The sequence below is a fragment of the Takifugu flavidus genome, chromosome 20 (genome assembly GCF_003711565.1).
Source record: "Takifugu flavidus isolate HTHZ2018 chromosome 20, ASM371156v2, whole genome shotgun sequence".
Taxonomy (NCBI): Eukaryota; Metazoa; Chordata; class Actinopteri; order Tetraodontiformes; family Tetraodontidae; genus Takifugu; species Takifugu flavidus.
This window is the reverse complement of record NC_079539.1, coordinates 5,197,015-5,215,454: the sequence shown is the minus strand read 5'-3', so window position 1 is coordinate 5,215,454 and position 18,440 is coordinate 5,197,015. Positions and strand designations below refer to the sequence as shown.

General features: G+C 43.9%; 1 protein-coding gene across 1 annotated transcript in view; it reads left to right on the top strand.

The window, feature by feature from the left end:
• The first annotated feature begins 5,876 nt into the window (after nucleotides 1–5,876).
• Nucleotides 5,877–18,440, top strand: part of col27a1a (collagen, type XXVII, alpha 1a) — a 47,595-nt gene continuing 35,031 nt past the window's right edge. Inside the window, exons 1-4 of the mRNA XM_057019143.1 lie at nucleotides 5,877–6,404; nucleotides 9,462–9,532; nucleotides 11,897–13,413; nucleotides 16,282–16,335. Of these exons, the coding sequence (XP_056875123.1) occupies nucleotides 6,352–6,404; nucleotides 9,462–9,532; nucleotides 11,897–13,413; nucleotides 16,282–16,335 (1,695 nt within the window). The 5' untranslated portion in view covers nucleotides 5,877–6,351. The remainder of the gene's footprint in view (nucleotides 6,405–9,461; nucleotides 9,533–11,896; nucleotides 13,414–16,281; nucleotides 16,336–18,440) is intronic.

Below are 18,440 nucleotides of genomic sequence, written 5' to 3'. Positions count from 1 at the left end.
AACCCTGAAGTTATAGGCTTATTTGTGGGAGGAGTAACTTTTGGTTTTCCGGACGATGGAAGATCAATGCACAGAAAAAATAGAAAAAACATCCCTTCAACTTGAAGATCGGTTTTCCACAAACCATCAGCTGTCAGAACTTCAGATAGATTAATGCTTGGAAAAAATCACCCTTTTCATTGATTTAATCCCTCATCCCTTTATTTTGATAGCTTGAAACTGCTGTAATCTTTTCCCCAAGAACATCTTCATGCAGACCTCCAATGGAGGGACTAAACCAGCTATTAAAAACGATGGATGAGCATTTTTCTAACTATTTCTCTTTACATCATGCAACCCTCGCTGTGGTGTTCAGAGGAAATTAAATGTTTATTATTGAGCCCAGAGGTGAAGAGAGTTTTTTCGGATGAAAGGATAAGCTTTTCCTCTCTTCCCTCGAGCCTCCGCTTCCTCCTGCGGCACACGAGAGGCGGGAGGCAGGAGGAGGGTCTCTGAGGGGACCGGGATTACGGAGAAGGAGTTGGAAAGAAGAAGGAAAGGAGTCAGGATTGGCAGCAAGTTGAAAGGTCTGCCAATCTTCCATGTGGGCCTCAGCCTGCATGACTGGCAGCACTCGGCTCAATGACATTTGGCTAAAATAAGCCCCTTCCGCTCATCCGGCAGTAAAAACCTCTGAACCTCGTGTTTCTCAAGCTTTCATTCAAATCCATTCTAAAATCACTCCCAGTTCTTTGTTTTCCTACGGACATGTTGATAAAAGAAGCTCGACCGAAGCTGTCCGAGGAGCTCTTTTCCTGCAGGAAGTTCACTGTATTTTTTTTACAGACGCACATTAAAGGCTGAAATACACAAGAGATGTCATTAATGCAAAGCTCAGCGCTTCAGGCCAACAGGGGGAAAAATTCTGCCACGTAAGGTCTCCAGATTCTTTTTTTCCCGTTCAGAAGAAGCATTCGGCCCGGATGGACGGAGCTCATGTCACCCTCCGGAAGAGGAAGTCATCACATTCATGTGGGCAGGACGCTGGGTCATATCGCCCCGTGACTCGTGTCTGTTTTGAAAATTTTCCAATTTCCTGCAGTCTCTGTGGACACAGTGAGCGGGATAATATCCCATTATCTGCACCATCTGAAAGTGATTCCACAGCACAGCCAAGAGCTGGGAACTGTTTTACTTTACAGGACAGTTAATGGTCCTCTCTTCAACACACACACACAGGCATGCACACACACAGGCATGCACACACCTGACACCTGAAAACAACATTTGTCATGATAGAAGCAGGCATTTCAGGAAGTATAAATGTAGATGGATAGTAAACAAGGTCCAAACATGCAGGTCAGTGATGAGAGGATTGAGAGGAAATAGTCGGAATGCACTCACTTGGTTACACACAGACGTGTCTTTACTTAAAAAGGAACAAAGACAAGAATTCAAAGAATCAAAAGCTGGCTAAGCACTCTTTAGCATTTTACAGCAGTTTCTGCATTAAAAAGAATTGTGTGTGTGTGTGTGTGTGTGTGGTGTGTGTGTGTGTGTGTGTGTGTGTGTGTGTGTGTGGTGTGTGTGTGTGTGTGTGCTCCTTCCCTCTCTCTTGTAACATTAAGATTAAGAATAAGATGTACTTCCACCTTTCTAAACTCTGTCGCTATAAAACCGGCTTTTATCAATATCTTTAAATGTTGCGCACGTTCAAATGAGGATGAACTCGTTCCTTCATCCCCTTTCTGCCTTCCTGCCACCTCCACATGGAAGCTCTAGTATTTAAAAGTGTGGAAAGTGGAGGGGCAGTGGAGTGAAAGACCATCTGTTTGGAGTGATGTGAGAGGTGACACATTCTGAGCACATCTTGGTCAGCAGTGAGGAGAGGATGAGGAGTGCTGGGCTTTAACATGTCAGGAACCTGGAAAAAGATTTGCATTTCCGGCAGGATCTGGAATTTTCTTTCAGTTTGTGCGGGAAAAGAAGGAGGGGGTGGTCTCTTTTTTGTGGTAGTGGTGGGATGGGCGTCGCTAGGATACGGAAACACTAAGCCTGGTGTGGAACAAGGTTCCACAGGGGGAGAGTGGATAAAGCATCATAATAACCAAGTTCAATATTTGTCTAGTCTATATTCTGAGAGCATAATGAAGCCCTTTTACGGAGGGCATCGATGGAATCTGGACACTGATTTTATGCCAGGGAGCAGGTTTCACTGGACGCTGCTGTTTCCACTTACCCAGGTCTCCGGTGGCCCAATCCAAATTCAATACACGGCCTTGTGTCCAGAATAAGAATGAATTGTGGCTCTGTGTAACAGGTGATACGCGGCAGATCGGAAACTTGCCTCTTCGGATTTAATGAGCAGGAAAGGATTTCATTATACTTCAAATAGAACAAAAATACCCTCGAATTTTAAAATAATTGGAGCAGCTGGGGGTAGGGCTGGACCACTTCTTTGCATGCTGCCAGGGGGGCGGAGCCTGAAATGGTGGAATTTCACGGACCCAATCCTGCGACTTTCTCTCTCGCCCAGATCTTACAGCCTGCATACCTGTGCCCACTCTAACAGTATAAACAGTACACCTTCTATGCTTCCACTCACTCAGGTGTGGACTAACTCTTCAGTCCGTTGTGCCTTTCCAGTGCTGCCAAGTTGGTGCTCTGTCAATATTCTCTCCCGCTGCCAAACAAAATGTGTCAGGAATGTAAAAAGAAGCTACAGCTGAACTGACCCGATGATTCTGCTCCACCTTTGCATTCGCAATCTACTGGCTAGCAGTAATACAATTTATCTTGCATTAAACAAGAATTTTTTGGATATAGTGGAGCAGCCAAATAACCAGATATTTCAGTAAAAAAAATCTAATTCTAAAGTAATTCCTCCTGGTAACAAGACGCAAACAGACATATAAAAGATTGGCATAATGTAGCTCGCTCCATTTCTATGATTTGCCTCCATATTAAGAATATCCAAACCCACTTAACTATATTATGCCACTTGCCACTGTTCCAAATTTATACAAGACACAGCTTTATAGCCAAACACGTCTATGAGGTATAAAAATGACTCAAATAGTGTGAAATTGTTGCCCAGTGACGATGTTACCGTGAGTTATGTACATGGTCCATTTATAACTGGAAAGGTGCTTTGGGATGGGGGCGATATTCTTATACTGCTGTTGGAGGGCTGAATGCAGCACACAGACTATTTGTGCTATGCCTGTTAGCTTCCCACTGCTCTGCCAGACTTACTGACGTGCAATATTTATCACATTATTCTACAATTAACGAGCCAAAACTTTTGTACTTTTATGATATGAGTTGAGAATTGATTCTGCATCATTTGCTTATCTTTCAAAATCTCTCTCAACCCTGAAACACAGCCATGGCATACAAAAACAACCTGAGCTAAAAACAGCCCATGGAGGGGGTAATTCTGCTCCATATTTCACACCTCAAAAGTGTAAGACTGTCAAGTGTTGACACTTTCAATCCATGGAAGCAGGATGGAAAGACTGCCCCCTAAAGTCTCCGCCATCGGGCTATTCTGGTGTTATGAGAAATCAACGTGCTCATTATGGTTGTGGCGCTGCTCTCGGTGTGGCTGTCCACTCTGGTGTGCCAAAGCTGGAAATGCTTGTGGTAAAGGAGCGACAGAGGAAGAGAGAGAGAGAGAGATGGAGAGCAAATGGAGGAGGGAGCTGGGGGAGATGGAGGAAATCTGAGCAGACAAAAGTGAAGATCAGTAACCGGTCAGATAGAAATGGAAGAACCAACAGAGGAGTGGAGCCTGTTGGGACGCGTTCCACCTACCTGTGCTTTACCGAACCATAACCAGAAACATAAACAACTGGACGGACCCACCTGTAAAGGAAAAAAACCCACTGCTCCAAACAAACACACACACACACACGCATTTGTGCACGACATGGGCGCAGATGCACAATTTCCCCCTATGAACGGTCCTCTTGTGCGTGGCGGCGGCGATGAGAGAGACGGCACTGTCTCCCTTGCCGCTTTGCCGCAGCCCGGCACGAAAACACACCTACACAGAGGTGACTGTCTCCACAAGCTGTTTATTTGCTGGGTGACATGGTTCTATTTCACGTCCACGCAGGTTTTGAAATGCACCAGTGTTTGGCTTGCGTCTTCCCTGAGGGTTATTTTTTGGGATAATTTCAGTCCTTTTGACGCGCCGCGCTGGTTGCAGAAGATGCTACGTTTACAAACCAGCAGTGGCGTCCAAATTAATGCACACCCCCGAGAGAACATCTATCAATTTTCTTCAATTTTTTCTCTGCAAAACACTATTTTTTTTTGTTTACGTGTGTATACAGTAGAGTGTTCACTGTAAACACCACTGTCCAGGCAGACCGTGTTGCTGTTACTCTCTCGGTGCATCAAAGAACAGTCTTGTGTCCTCAGCAGGCCCAGGCTGCAATTTGGGCTCAAGGCGTGGCCCAGCACCCATTGGGCTGTGTCCGCCCTGCGTACAAGTAATGACCCCTTCCCTATGGGGAATGTTTGATCTGGGCTGCCTGTGTGCTTCAGCAGGGCCTATTTCTGGAGCGTGGGGGGGATAAAGGGAGCTTTCAGACCTGGTGCCAATGACCATAATTAAGCAGCTTTAAGGGGTGGCAGCGAGCGCGCAAGCGAGTACGGAGTTTGTAATTTGGAAGAGGGAGGCAGAGTCGCTGTGGCTCATTGGAAGTGCACGGGAGGGTTGGGTGGCACCAAGCGCCGAAACACAGGGGACAGAGTGTGTGAATGGGATTGTAAAGAGGATGTTAATGACTTGGATCCATTAGCGCCCTCCCCTCAGGCGGGCTGACCGACGTTCCTGAGCTGTAACGCAGTGATCGCCCTGACTGACACACAGCCAGCCCCACCTTGACAGACCGTCATTGAAGGTGACCTTTGAGTGCTCTAGGCCTTTGGTCAGTTCAAAGGGTGAGCTCCGGTGGACTGAGGTCACCGACAGCCCCGTTGACTCCTTTGCTGGTGATTCGCACACTTCTGACTCTGTTTTCAGCGTTCGTCTGAGCATAGCCCTCCGCTTTTACAGCAATTTGTGTCATGTTTGGCCACATTCATCAAGATTTGTGGAGATTAAGGTGGGGGATTAGATTGATAGACGTCCCCTTTTCCGTTGCCATTTTCTAAACGAATCCCTTCAAGTCAATTTAATTGCAAGGTACAAAATGTATTACTCATTTAGAATATGAATTAAGATAACAGACTGACAGCCACAAAGGTTTTTCTCAGAAAAGTGCTGCTGATATGAGATTTGTTAATATTACCTGTTATGTCACTGGATAGTTTACTTCTCTGAACGAAGACGTTAATGGAAATTTGTTTACAGCACTGAATAACCTCCTTCAGTCTGAACCCTTCTGACTTCTCTAAATGAAGTGTAGGAGAGCTAATTTGCGGGGAAGTTTTTTCTCAGTTTTTGTCAGGATAACATAACTACAGGAGGAACTGGGACTTGGTTAATCATGCATTTTCATTTTCATTAAAGAGATGTACAGTGATAATTGCAGGCTCTTGTCCTTGTAGGTCCTCTAGGAGGCCATGACCTCTCCTGGGGTAATGGGAGCTGAACCAGGTGCTGCTCCATTAACACTCATTTCGCACAATGGACAGGACACGGGGCAGCTATTCAATAAAAATGCCAGATTTGGGGGGGCAGCACGGCTGGTGCATGAGAAGAGGATTCGGGAAGCATGAATGAATCACCAGAATGATAAATAATTCTAGTCATCATTCGACGCCCTGGGAGATAACGAGGCGGATGCGTGAGAGAGAATCTGGAGCTGCCGTGGGCGTGCCCGCTCCACAGCTTCAGTCCACGATGAGCTGCGCGCCGTGCGTCACCGTGGTTCATTCATATGCTTTACCTTTGCACCGGGGTTTGGGTAAAATCCATGCGGTTACCCTCCGAAGGCGTGCAGTTGCTCGACTCAACCGCTTGGTTTGTAACTTGACACCTGGCCGCGCGTTTGCCATCGCTTTACCCACAGAAAGCCTATTTAAAAAGGAAAGGGATGAGTCCAACGCTCCTGACTCCGTAACCCCCCTCCAAAAAAGAACCCAGCTTTCTCTCCGGCTGCGCGTCCCTCGATTTGGATCGGCATAAATGAATGAATCAGGGGAATATCGACAGACAGCAGGAAAACACTCTGTCACACCGGCTTGCCAGAAGGAATTTATGACAAGCAAATCAACATGAGTTTTATCATCTGGAACTTCGTCTCAGGCTTGTCAAATGCGTAAAAGAGCGACTGGTGTCTCATTCTGCCCCCCTTCCAAAGGAGTCACGCTGTGATTAACGGTCAGGTTTTTGACTGCCAGGACAAATGAATACAAATGAATTTAGGCACCCGAAGGAGAGATTGCAGAACCTCTCATCTAGACACAAAGTAAGTTGCTTTTGTTGTGTTCTGTTGAGTCCTTGCGTTCTGCCCGACTTTGCGTTGGAAGGAGCTGAGCTTGACTACGTTCAGCGAAGGATTTTTAGATTTGGGTCTGCATGTGCGTACCTGTGAGCTGCCGGCTGGATGTGGTCCAGCTGCGTGATACAGTATTGTCCGTTGAGGATACTGGGGGCTCTAAGTTGCCATATTAACCACAGCATTGAGCGGGGTAGAGTAAAAATTGACCAAATGTGAATTTGTATTTCGTGCATTTATAGCAATTGAGATGAGCCGACTGGTTTCTCAATACTGTGTTTATTAATCTTAAATCATTTAATAGAGAAAGAACAGATCCTCCTTTATTCGGATTTACGATTCCGTGGAGGAGTCACCAGAAGTCGTACAAGTGCTTTCCAAGTCATCACTTTTACGCGTTCATGGCCACGTTTACGCAGGGAAGAAATTTCAGACATTCATCATTAAAAAATACGAATAGTTACAATTCCTTCCCATTAGTTCGAGGATGACGTTCATTTTTAGATTTATTTATGCAAACATCTGCAGCTGACATGACATTTATTACTCAGACATGAAGTACAGATGTTGTGTGCATGTGTTAACAGAGTCGCCTACATCAGGCCGAGTATAAATGGATCAATTCACGATCACATTTTTAAAAGAATCTTCTTTGTGTATTCGTTCATTGTTGTGATCATCAAGTCAGGTTTATTTTGACTTGCGCTTTCATTTAAAGTTGGCCATAACGATTAATCGTGCGAATCCTCTATTTTCATTAAACTTTTTTTTTTTTTTTTTTACTATTTTACTTCGAAATGACAAAAAATAAATGCAATTCCTTAAACCAAACACAAATGAAATGTTTTTTTTGGGCAGTTTGTCTATTTGGCTGCATATTTACTTAAAATGAATGCGATTATAAACATACCTGCAGTATACCTGAGAGGCGAGAGCGCGTCATTCACCGCGTGTCCACATGGCGGCGCATTTTACGCCTCGACACCTCGTGCAGTTGTTAATATTATTTTGACAATTTACAATCTTTCTGGGTCTAACTTGTAGAGTTTCTACAGGTCAGCAATACGAAGAAGCCTGATTAGAGTAGCTACAGCTTATTGCCTAAGAAGTCAATTTGAAGTAACAGATTATTTAGATTAATTATAGACCACAAAAACGATCATTAGTAATCATCCCTAGGAATTTTCCGCTCCCTCTCCTCTCTCACTCTGTGTGTGTGCGTGTTTGCGTGTGTGTGTGTGTGTGTGTGGTGTGTGTGTGTGTGTGCCTGTTTGCGTGTGTGTGTGTTTCTGCTCAGGGTGCAGGGAGGGACGCCTTTGGGAAATCCTTTCAGGGAACCACTGAGTAGCTCAAACTTGTGAAAAGAAGAAGACCACGCTTTCCCCTCAGTAGGGCTTTTGGAAGGTGTTATTTTGAGTGAAAAGGCTGGAACCACAGCTTAAACACAAGGAACAAAACATTAATTAATCGATTTTTATTAAGATATAGCACATCTGTTAGAGTCAACTGTGGAGGGCAACTTTTTTGGCTAAATTGGGATTAGTAATAGATAAAAAAATATTTGGTCTATCAACACTAACTGCATCAGTTCCAGTTGTGTGGGGAAGAACCAGCAATGTCAGGGTGATTCTTCTGGTGTCTGTGGAGGAGGTTCTACTCCTCTGCCTTGGGTTTTGCAGCTTCAGGGCGACTCTTCTCCGGAAGTCCTATCTTTGCTCCTGCAATATGAAAACCCCATCAGACAAGGCCTGCATACTAATGCCAGGAACTTAATAAGAACAGCTGTCTTCAAAAATCCTAGCCTGTCAGTTAGATGATAAAAAGATCTGAAGAGGCTACTAACAACTTTGAGCATGATAAGCCAAAAAAAAACCAGCCAGGCTTCCCATGAAACTTGGTCCAGGTTGTGCAGATGTAAATGTCCTGAGAAACAGAACGTCTGTTTTATTGTAGGGAAAAAAGGATCTCAGCATTCATGACTTAGTGTTAGTACTCTAATCTATCCTCAGCTGATAAGATGCTGGGTGAGGCTGTAAGCAGCTGGGAATCTGGAAGATACACTCTCACACACAAACCCACAACCTAAGTAACTACAACCAGCTGTGTGTGTGTGTGTGTGGGAAGGGGGGGCGATGATGCTTTATTAGCAGCTAAGAGCAGAGAGTGAGTCAGATGTAGACGCCACAATCCTATACTGTGTATAATCACCTCAGCATACGTGCATATTTAGAAAAGGTTGATTACCTTGATTATAAGCATCCATTCCTACAGGAGCTGGAGGAGGATGTGGATGGGGGTGGCAGCGCTTAGTGCTGAGACATATTAAAAGTGAGGAAGATGCTTTTTTGCTTTTGAAAGTGTGGTTAAATGTGTTTATGTAACAGTTACTGTCTTTCCCACATTTATGAATCTGGAGTTGTTGGCCCACGCGGCCGTCTGCCTGCTCCACTCAAGCCACAGCTGCGATTCGCATTTCCTCCTCCAGCATGTGTGTGTGTGTGTGTGTATGTGAGACCATGTGTGTCTGGATGACCTCCAGTAGGAAGCAGTGGCTCCTCTGGCTGTCACTAGATCTCAACCCCCCACTGAGCCCTCTGTGTACGTGCCACTCAGTGTACACCTGGATGTAGTGAGGATGTTTTCTTTATGTGTGTGTGTGTGTGTGTGTGTGTGTGTCTGTGTGTGTGTGCGCGTGCGTGCGTGCGTGTGTATGTTTGTGTGTGTTAGTAGGAGGGTTGATAGATTACTGTCTATCATTTCAAAGACATAAACGAGACAAATTAGGTAATTTTTCTCATTCATTATGTGTTTTTCTGACATGTTATCTTTTTATTTCTAAAACTTGATTGATTACATTTGAATTCAGTAACAGAACACCATAGTGAATAATCAACAAGTATAATTATGTTTTTAAAAGATCTAAAATACGGACATGCTGGGTTAAAGCTACTGAAGCTTCACGTTTGTTTCATTTACAGATGAAATTGCACTATATTAATTTTTACACCATCTTTTCTCTTCCTTTAGGAGAGCCCTATTGCTCTGTACAGTTTTTTATTGTACTTGTTGCCTGGGACTTACACAAGTACACTCTGAAGGTAAGGATGTCACCTCTTATTTCCTTCTACTGACAGAACAGTGGGAAAGGGATCCCTGATGGTGATGAACCTGCGGAGAATTATTTACCAAATCTTCAACTTCCCCTAGCTTTGTGCAGCTTAGCAGTGAGTTCAAGCATTCAGCTTCAAGGTCATTGTTCTTTTTTGGGTGATTTTAGCTTTTGCTTCAGCTTAGCCACAAATACCTGCCAGCAGTTTGTAATATAGTCAGGCATTTAGCATCTAGAGTCAGATTTTTCTGTTCTTGATAGTGAGATGATAGAGATCAAAATTAAGCTACTGGAGTGAATGCTGGATGCAGTTCATCAGAGGGTCAGAATAACAACCAGATGTATCATTGTTCTCAAATTGGTGAGTTCACTTGCAATTAAATATGAATACCTGCTGCCCCCCGTGGCTGAAAATGATATATGTTGGTTAAAACACAAAGTGATTGAGAATGTAGAAATTTTCCAATTATTCAAGTAACTCTGTGGAAAAAACAATCTGTCCCTCTTTCCAGTAATATAATTGAGACTGAGCAAGCACATTTTAGGTCAGACAAGCTTTCCCTGAAGCTGCAATCTTACAATTGCAGGGTGGAAGCCAGTGGAACTAGAATTCACAACTGATCTTGGTTGGTCGATAGGCATATGTTAAGATGAGGACATCTCACTGGGGGTGTGCGATGCGGTTTGCATGATTTTGTCACCTCTTTTCCCGCACCCATTTACGAAACTGATGAGCCAATCATAGCATGCCCCATCGCCCCAATGCAGATTCAGCAAGATGAAGCTGCAAGCAAAGCAACAAAGTACAAAAAGCTTTTAGAACAATGTCCACAGTAATCCAATTTCTTTCCAGCCTCCCTTCTTTCTATCCACTCATCACTATCCTGGTTTGATTATGAATAGGGGCCTCTTCTTTTAACAGTCTGCTCTGTTCCAAAATAGCCAAAATTATGAGTTCTGCCTTTTAGGCTCTGTCATATATCACGGTTCTGATTTTGTAATTATGCATGGAATGCATTTATAGCTGGTTCAATGCTGCAAGTCTTTCCAAAGAAAAGTCTGTTGATTGTGTTCAAATGAATCAATGACTTTATCATTTACAAGGAACAACATTACAGTGAAGACTCTTGGACCTTCTCTCCGTGGTACTTGAATAACTTGGCAAAGACCGAGGCTGTGAACTCCAGCTATGTGTTGGACACACATCTGACTGTATCTAGCGCATATCCACATTGACACAGTATTTTGTATATCTAAAACCACGTGGCTAATGTATGCCCCTGTATAAGGGCAATATTATTACAGTTGGTCTTAATACAGAGCATATTCCCTATGTCCTTTAGTGCAGAAGAGGAAACATATGGATGATTTACTTTATGCTCTTTGTACTTGAGTTCTTGTTTCCTGTTAGATTTATAAAACCCTGGGGTTTTAATTGGAGGGAGAATCTTACAGGCTTTTGCAAAATAAGCAAAAACCTTCAAGAACTGACTAGGTTGTTGAAATACTTACATTTTGCCTGATTTTTCCTTAAAAAATGCAAATAGGCAATGCTAGAACCCTTTTTTTTTTTTTTGTGAATTCCTCATCAATTTAAAACAACTATACTATTAGATGATTCTGTGGCTGTGACCCAAATGGTCTAATGGAGCAAGTTTCATGACTGTAGCCATACAAGCGTCTCATTCAAAGACCGCATTGTGCTTGATTTCTGTCATCTTTTCAATATATCTTGCCGATGTTTCTATCTTTTCACAAGCAGGGCTTCTGTACACATGTCCCAATTAGAAAAGGCTCAGTGACCACAGGTCAGAGCGAACCCCGAGACAATAAAGATGGTGAGGGGCCTGGGTTGGAGATCACAGGTCATATAGGGAATGAGCAATAGGACCCCGAGAGTGAAATGTGGAACGTAAAGTCATTTTTGAAAATAACTCTATACATGAGAGCGGAGGGGATGGCCGGGGGGGGGTGATGCGATTGTCTGGTTGTTGATGCCGTCCTTTGGATCATGAATCCCCTATAGCTTTAACACAAAGAAGCCATGCCTTGGCGGCAGTCAAGCAAAGATTTCCAGCACTTCAATTTACAGGAGAACAGCAGTCATACTAATTGGCGTGGAAGTTATATAAGTTTGCTGAAGGTAGTGTAGTTTGGAAAGCATCCCGCAGGCTTTTGTAGAATACAGAACTATATTGTTATTTGTTTTTAAGTTGGTTGCATTGAATGGATGTAACTTGTAATTACAACATTTACACCACAAATTTAAACTCTTAAAAATTGCGTGTTGCAAACTCTTCATTTATAAATCAGTCATTATTGCTGATGCGGCTAATGACACTTTCTTCCACAGATGTGGACATCCTCCAAAAGTTGGGGCTTAAGGGAGAGAAGCCGTCACGTTCGCTGCCAGCCGGCGTCATTCCATTCCGATCGGGGGTCATCCTCAACCAGCGGGCTCAAATTGAAACTCCGTTGCGCTCACTCCTTCCAGCATCTATTTGGGCCAACCTGTCACTTGTCCTGAGTGTGCGCTCGCACCGTGTCAACAGTGCTTTCCTTTTCACCCTGCTCTCACAGCGCAAGAAGCTCCTTCTCGGTCTACAGCTTACACCAAACAACTTGGTCCTTCACACAGGATCAAACACTTCAGTGACATTGCCCTATGAGCCCCATGATGGTCAGTGGCACCAGCTGGCATTAGGAATTAATGGACACAAAGTGACTCTTTATGCCTCTTGCGGAGAGCGGAGTGTTCATGCAGACTTTGGGTGGGACAACGAGGAAGGACTGGCTCCTGAACTCCAGGGCTCCCTCTTGCTGGGTAGAACCAACCAGCAGCAAGGCTCAGCACATTTTGAGGGAGCCATCTGCCAGTTTGACCTTGTCCCCTCTGCACAGGCAGCTCACAACTACTGCAGATACATTAAGAAACAATGCAGGGAAGCTGACATATACAGGCCTAACCTTTCACCCTTATTGCCTATCATACCGCGAGATACAAACATCACAGTTACCGCTGCTACCCCTAAACCTGGTGGCCTGGACACAGCCAAGAAGTCCACCCGGCTAAGCCTTGCCAGGAGTGTTGCTGCTGCTGCCTCAGCTGTCAGGTATGTAGCTCCCTCCCAAACAGTTAAACCTGGCCCCTGGACAATTCCTACCCCCCTGCTAGGAACGGTGATGCCAGTGACAGTCAAACTCGGTTTAGTCTCACCACCTCTAAAGGCCAAGACTGAAACTGTCACCGTACCACTCAAAATACGTACACCACCAACAAAACCACCAAGCCTAAGACCTTCCACCTCCAGAGCTTCAAATCAGAAAACCCCCAAACCCTCATCCACAAAGCCCACTCAGCGTAACATTCCCAAAAAGACAGTTGGAGTCACAGACAAGAAGAAAACTTCTCTCCCAGCCACTAGCAGCGTCAAACCCACCAAGACAAAGGCCAAGCCATCCTTATCTGAACAAGGTATACTCCCAAAGAAACCACAGTCTTCCACAACTAAGAAAACCCCTTCTAAACCTAAAGCTACACCATCCAAAGCCACTCCGCCCAAAACCAAAACAATTTCTGCTAAAACGGTTCCTTCTAAAACGACAACATCGTCCAAAGTTGTCCCCTTACAAACAACCATCTCCAAAGCTACAACTACAAAAGACTCAAAGACAACTTCTAAGCAGGACATTAAACCAACAAAGCAAGTCAAAACCACAAAGGCTCCAGTCACCCCACGGCCAACCCGATCCTCCTACATCACAGTGACACCACCTGCCACTGATGGCTTCCAGAGCTGGGAAGTGCCACCGACTCAGTTCTCTCTGCTGGCTGGACCTGTTGGACAAAAAGGAGAACCAGGCCCATCGGTAAGCACCTATGGTCTTTTGAGAGTCTGGAGGTTTGTGTGAAAAATAACAAGTCAAGTGGTTTTACTTTTTAGTCGGCTAGCATTTGGTACTAACAAAGACGGTGATGGTGATAGGCCCCATTTACACGCCAAAATTTTCAGGTACATGTGAACTGTATCATATTGGTGGTCTGTGCTTGGAGATTGTTTTCGTTGTCGCCTGCACAGCGAACTGTTTTTCTACAGATTTGGAAAAACATGGTCAGTTCCATAAAGTACAAAGAAAGTGCACTGTACAGTTAAAGGAACCCCCAGAGGAACAGCCATGCAGTCACGTCTCAAATTATCTGGCAGTTGTGGTCGGTGAGATCAATAGTTTACATTAGGAAAGTGGTGACAGCAAGTGCTGTATGCTAGTAAAAGGCCATTGAGATCTGTGGTAGTCTTTGTGCAATGTAAAAGACCGCATCAGATTGGAGTCTTAGAGACCCTGCAGAGATATGGGGCTCAGGCACTTTTCTTCAACACAGAGGCGAAATAGAAATTCCAATTTTTGGGCTGTCTTTCTCCCTCTTTCTGTGGAAAGAGACCTTCAGGCTGGGTGTGACGTGTCAGGTCTGACGCCTTGTCGTCTCTGCACCAGATTCCTCTGTCACAGAGGGCTGGTGGAGGTCTCATGGCCCTCTTTCAAAGCCAGGTCAAAGGTCACAACAGTCAGTAAACACCATCATTCAGTAGTGTGCAGGCACAAATGTAAGCTATAGGCCTTTAGAAGCAGGAATTTCCTTGACGGATTGTGATGGTAAAAAAAAAGCTTTAGCTTCGTAGTTTGTTTAGTTTGTAAGTGACACGTGATTGGTTTATGATGGAATATACACGGAAGACAGCACTCTGAGTTTTGAATGCTGCGTAAGATGTCTTGCAGATGGATCAAAATGTCTGAGGATTTTATATGTTGTTTTAAATTCCACATTATGGCCCACACAAGGTTTTACTGACTTCAATACTGCTTGAGTGATCTGACCTCAGTGTTTGCAATTACAGCCTCCCTTGAGTTTCAGTCACTTACTGCAAAGTGTGACTAGGACCTGCGTTTGATATGCATGCCTTGCTTCTACACTGTAGGCTAGCCTTTAATTTTCTACTGTAAATTGCAGTGTTGCCTGTCAGGGGCTGAAAACTCTTTGTCAATTGCCATTATACAAAAAAATCCAAAATATGATCTTTTATCAAGTACTACCTGTAACAAAAAATGTGATTATTCAATGTAATGAGGTTTGTTAGTACTAGACTACCTGGTTGAAGTGATGATACAACGCTCAACAGATCAGATCAATTATTAATTAATTTGACAGCATCACATAGCTTGACCCATGTGTTCAACTGTCTGCATGTAAGTGTGAGGGTACACGTACAAGTATGTCTGTGTTTAATGTCTGGGGAGAACCAGATGAACCCAGCCTTTCTTCCTCTCCAACACAGTTTAGATTTCATATAGACATGTGCCATGTGGTTACCGTCTGTAACTACCTTGCGGTGCAGTCTTGTACACACACGCTCTCATACGTTAATATCTCTTACACATGCACATAAGCAATTATGAGAAGCAGAAGCCATTGCGTCTGCCAGCATTTGTAGTCTGGATTTGTGCTTCCATTGTGCGTAAGCAGCAGATTTTGGCACGGCATAATCCGAAGCACCTTTGCCTCCTCGCTGTTGCGAAGGAACAGACTTTATGAGATCTCCTGTTGCAATTTATAAGTTCAGACTGTGTAAGTTTATGATTGCTCAGGTTTTTGTTAAATTAAATACAGTTCTGCCTATCCATTTACATTAAAATTATTCTTAATTAACTCTCATTAGAGGCTGCTTGAGCACAGCCAAAAAATACATCAGTCAGAGGATGTTAAATGCAGAGGTGCTTTGAGACATTCTCCCTTCTCATATTTATTTATCGCTGATTTGGGTCCAGATGGCTTTCCTCTCGGATGGGCTGATAATTCTGTCTAGGAAAAACCCTGGATCCAAATCGCGGCCTAACTAACATCCTTGTAGACACACTCACCAAGTCTAAACCATATGACTAAAAACAGCTTTTCCTTTCCGTCGGTCTGTCATTGTGTTGTTGTTCTTGGAAAATTCTCGCTTGTGTGGATCTTATGTAAGTCGTCTATCCTGTCTGCCCCGTGAGCTGTCAGCAGGCAGGAGAAAAGTCAGAGATGGACAGGTGCAAAGTAGAGAAGGCTGCAGGAACAAATAAACAACCAAACAAGTCCAAGGAAGCAGGGCCAAACCTCGGGGGCGTGAAGATGGGCTGGAGTGTGTGTTCATGTTGACAGGTCCTTGGGCCACCACTGAGTGGACCACCTGTAACAATAGTGGTGGTCTCAACCTTGGAGGTCATCCAGAAAGACATGATAAATTAGTCGCAGGTACCTTTCCCCCCTCTGAGCCAATAAGCTGTGAAAACTGATAACAGCCAACTACTTAAAGGGTACAACTTTAACAGTTCAATAACTTCTGCTGTGTGAGAAAAATCATGTGAGTACTTGAATTTAACAGCGCCAGGACAGAATACTGTGATGCGTTTACAGGCAAGGAGACATTTTAAAAACATGTTTACAACAAAACAATCCTGAGCCCCCGCAGTGCTTTGAGGTGTCGTGTTTTCCACTGCTGCCGCGCAGCCTTTGTGGCAATACCATCATTTTTGGTATTTCTGTGGTTTCCTGGCATTAGGAAGAGCCTTGGGATGGACAGAGTATCGTCAAGTTGAGATGAATCTATGGGTACAAATGATTTGGTGGATGTGAATGGAGAGTTAAACCGAATGGACAGCCGTGTCTTGTGATGTATGCAATGCTAACTCAATGCTTTCTCTCACCAGGGATTTCCAGGACCTCCAGGGAAGCCAGGTGTGCCAGGCAAGAGGGGTCCACGGGTAAGTTTCATTGGTGTCCCATATACATCTTAAAATACATATAAAATCTAATTTGTAACCTTCACAAAGGAAGTTTATGGTGTTCATTTTTTCCTTTTAAGCAACCATCTGATGTATGTCTTATTTTAGCTTTATTGTGTTTGTGTGTGATTTTGCCACTGATGCTGACCGAGGGCTTAAACACAGGCAGTCAGCAACTAACCGCTTTGGCGAGAGATGATTCCGGGAGCTCAAAAAACAAAATAGACAAGAATGCAGAAAACTGTGTCTTTGCGGTCTGGGACAGAAGGATGTTGGACATTTTGAGAATTTACAATGGTGACCTACCCATCCAGCCACACTCACATCACTTTAAATCAATCCCACTCTCCAGCTGACACAATCTCTCTGTCTCTCTCTCTCTCTCTCTGTCTCCCTCTGTCTCTCTCTCTCTCTCTCTCTCTCACACGTACTCCTGCACAGAGTTTTACTATGCAGACAGATTGACCGTATTCAGCACAGGGCTGTGAGTGCTGACCTCCCACCCCTGAGCATAAACAGGAAAGCTCCTATAAAGACGGCCTTTCAAAAGGCTGCCTGTGGCACAGGATGCCTAATAAAAGCACTGTAAACAGACAGAGAACACATGGCTCCACTGGACTTTCTTCTCCTCAGTGAGCTGTTGCAGCAGGGCCATGCTGACTTCATAGGAATCCCATTCTAGAGCAATGAAGGTGCTCTTTCTACAAGGCAGTTAAATGGATCTATTCTCAAATCTGGGTCTCATTTGTGGAATTTTCTGTACATCTCTAATGCACAGAATGTGGATGTAAAGGTAGTGGAGGAACTTGCCTTATATTTGATGATTTATAAATCCCAGAGGATTGATTGCTTTTCACATATTCCTCCAGCAACCCCGGCATGTTTAATATTTGTGTTATTAAAAGTAAAAACACCAGGTCGCCCCATCATTTTATCTGGACCTGATTGACTGATTTGATTTAGTTGAATTTCTGATGTGGTTTGACTTGCTATTACATACTAATCAAAAGTTAAGCTGGACAACTCAATGCTGCTTAAGAGGACCCTGCCCATACGGATGTCAGCTGCGATTCAAAATGTAACCAACCTGTCACCCAATAGAAAAAAAGTGCCATAAAAATGTTTTCAAATGTTTCAAAGATCTTGATTAAGTGGTTTTGGAGACTGCATATTTCTGTAGTCAGTGTGCTATAAATGAATAAAAAGGTCTTTGTGTGGCTTTAATTGGAAGCTGTATTTGGACCTGTGAGCCTTTTTGCAGTAGTCCCACAGCAGCAGCAGCCGCCACTGTTAAATAGGTTTGGAATGACTCAAACACAACCTATAGTATGAGCTGCATAACCTTGGCGCTGCCAAGCATAATATATTATAAGTAATACTCCAAATGGAACCATTTTTCTGTAGAATTTTTAAAAAATATTCTATTATATATGTCCCCAGTTGAACCTGTGAGTTCACTTTCCATTCAGCCTTGTCCAATGCTGAATCCCCTGCCTGTCTCAAACCTCATTCATCATCTCTGTGTGTTAACTGATCACCTCATACTGATTTATATGCCAGAGTTGTGGTCCTGTGGACCTTTGGCAGGCACGGCAAAAGTGCCACCAGCAGACCAGCTGTTGGTCTGCTGGTGGCATTGTCAGTGGAAGCGGTTGGTTTGCAAAGCGCAAACAACGAGTACAACCCTCCTAAATAAAAAAGCACTTGTAAAAGCCTTTGGTTCTGATGCCATTTTAATGGGGGTCACTTGCAAATATGCCACGGCTGTCGCATGGAGGCCTAGATTGTTTTGTTTTATGCACACATGTCAGGCAGAAGTGTGTACATGCCAGAGCTCCAGTCCCACGCCATGAAGAGCAGAGGTGTAGTTGTCTTTATGACCTCTCTTTATAAAGAGGTGCATATCTGAACTTTCCTGTAAACAAAAGCATCAGGTGCAATTGCTGCTACTGTGTGTGTGTGTGTGTGTGTACGTGCAGAGATATGCACACTCGCACCCTGAGCAAAAAAGGCACTCAAAACCATATGTTGTTGATTGTCCCTCCTTGGCTAAGATGGAGTGTGTTTTCTTTCTTTTGGAAGAA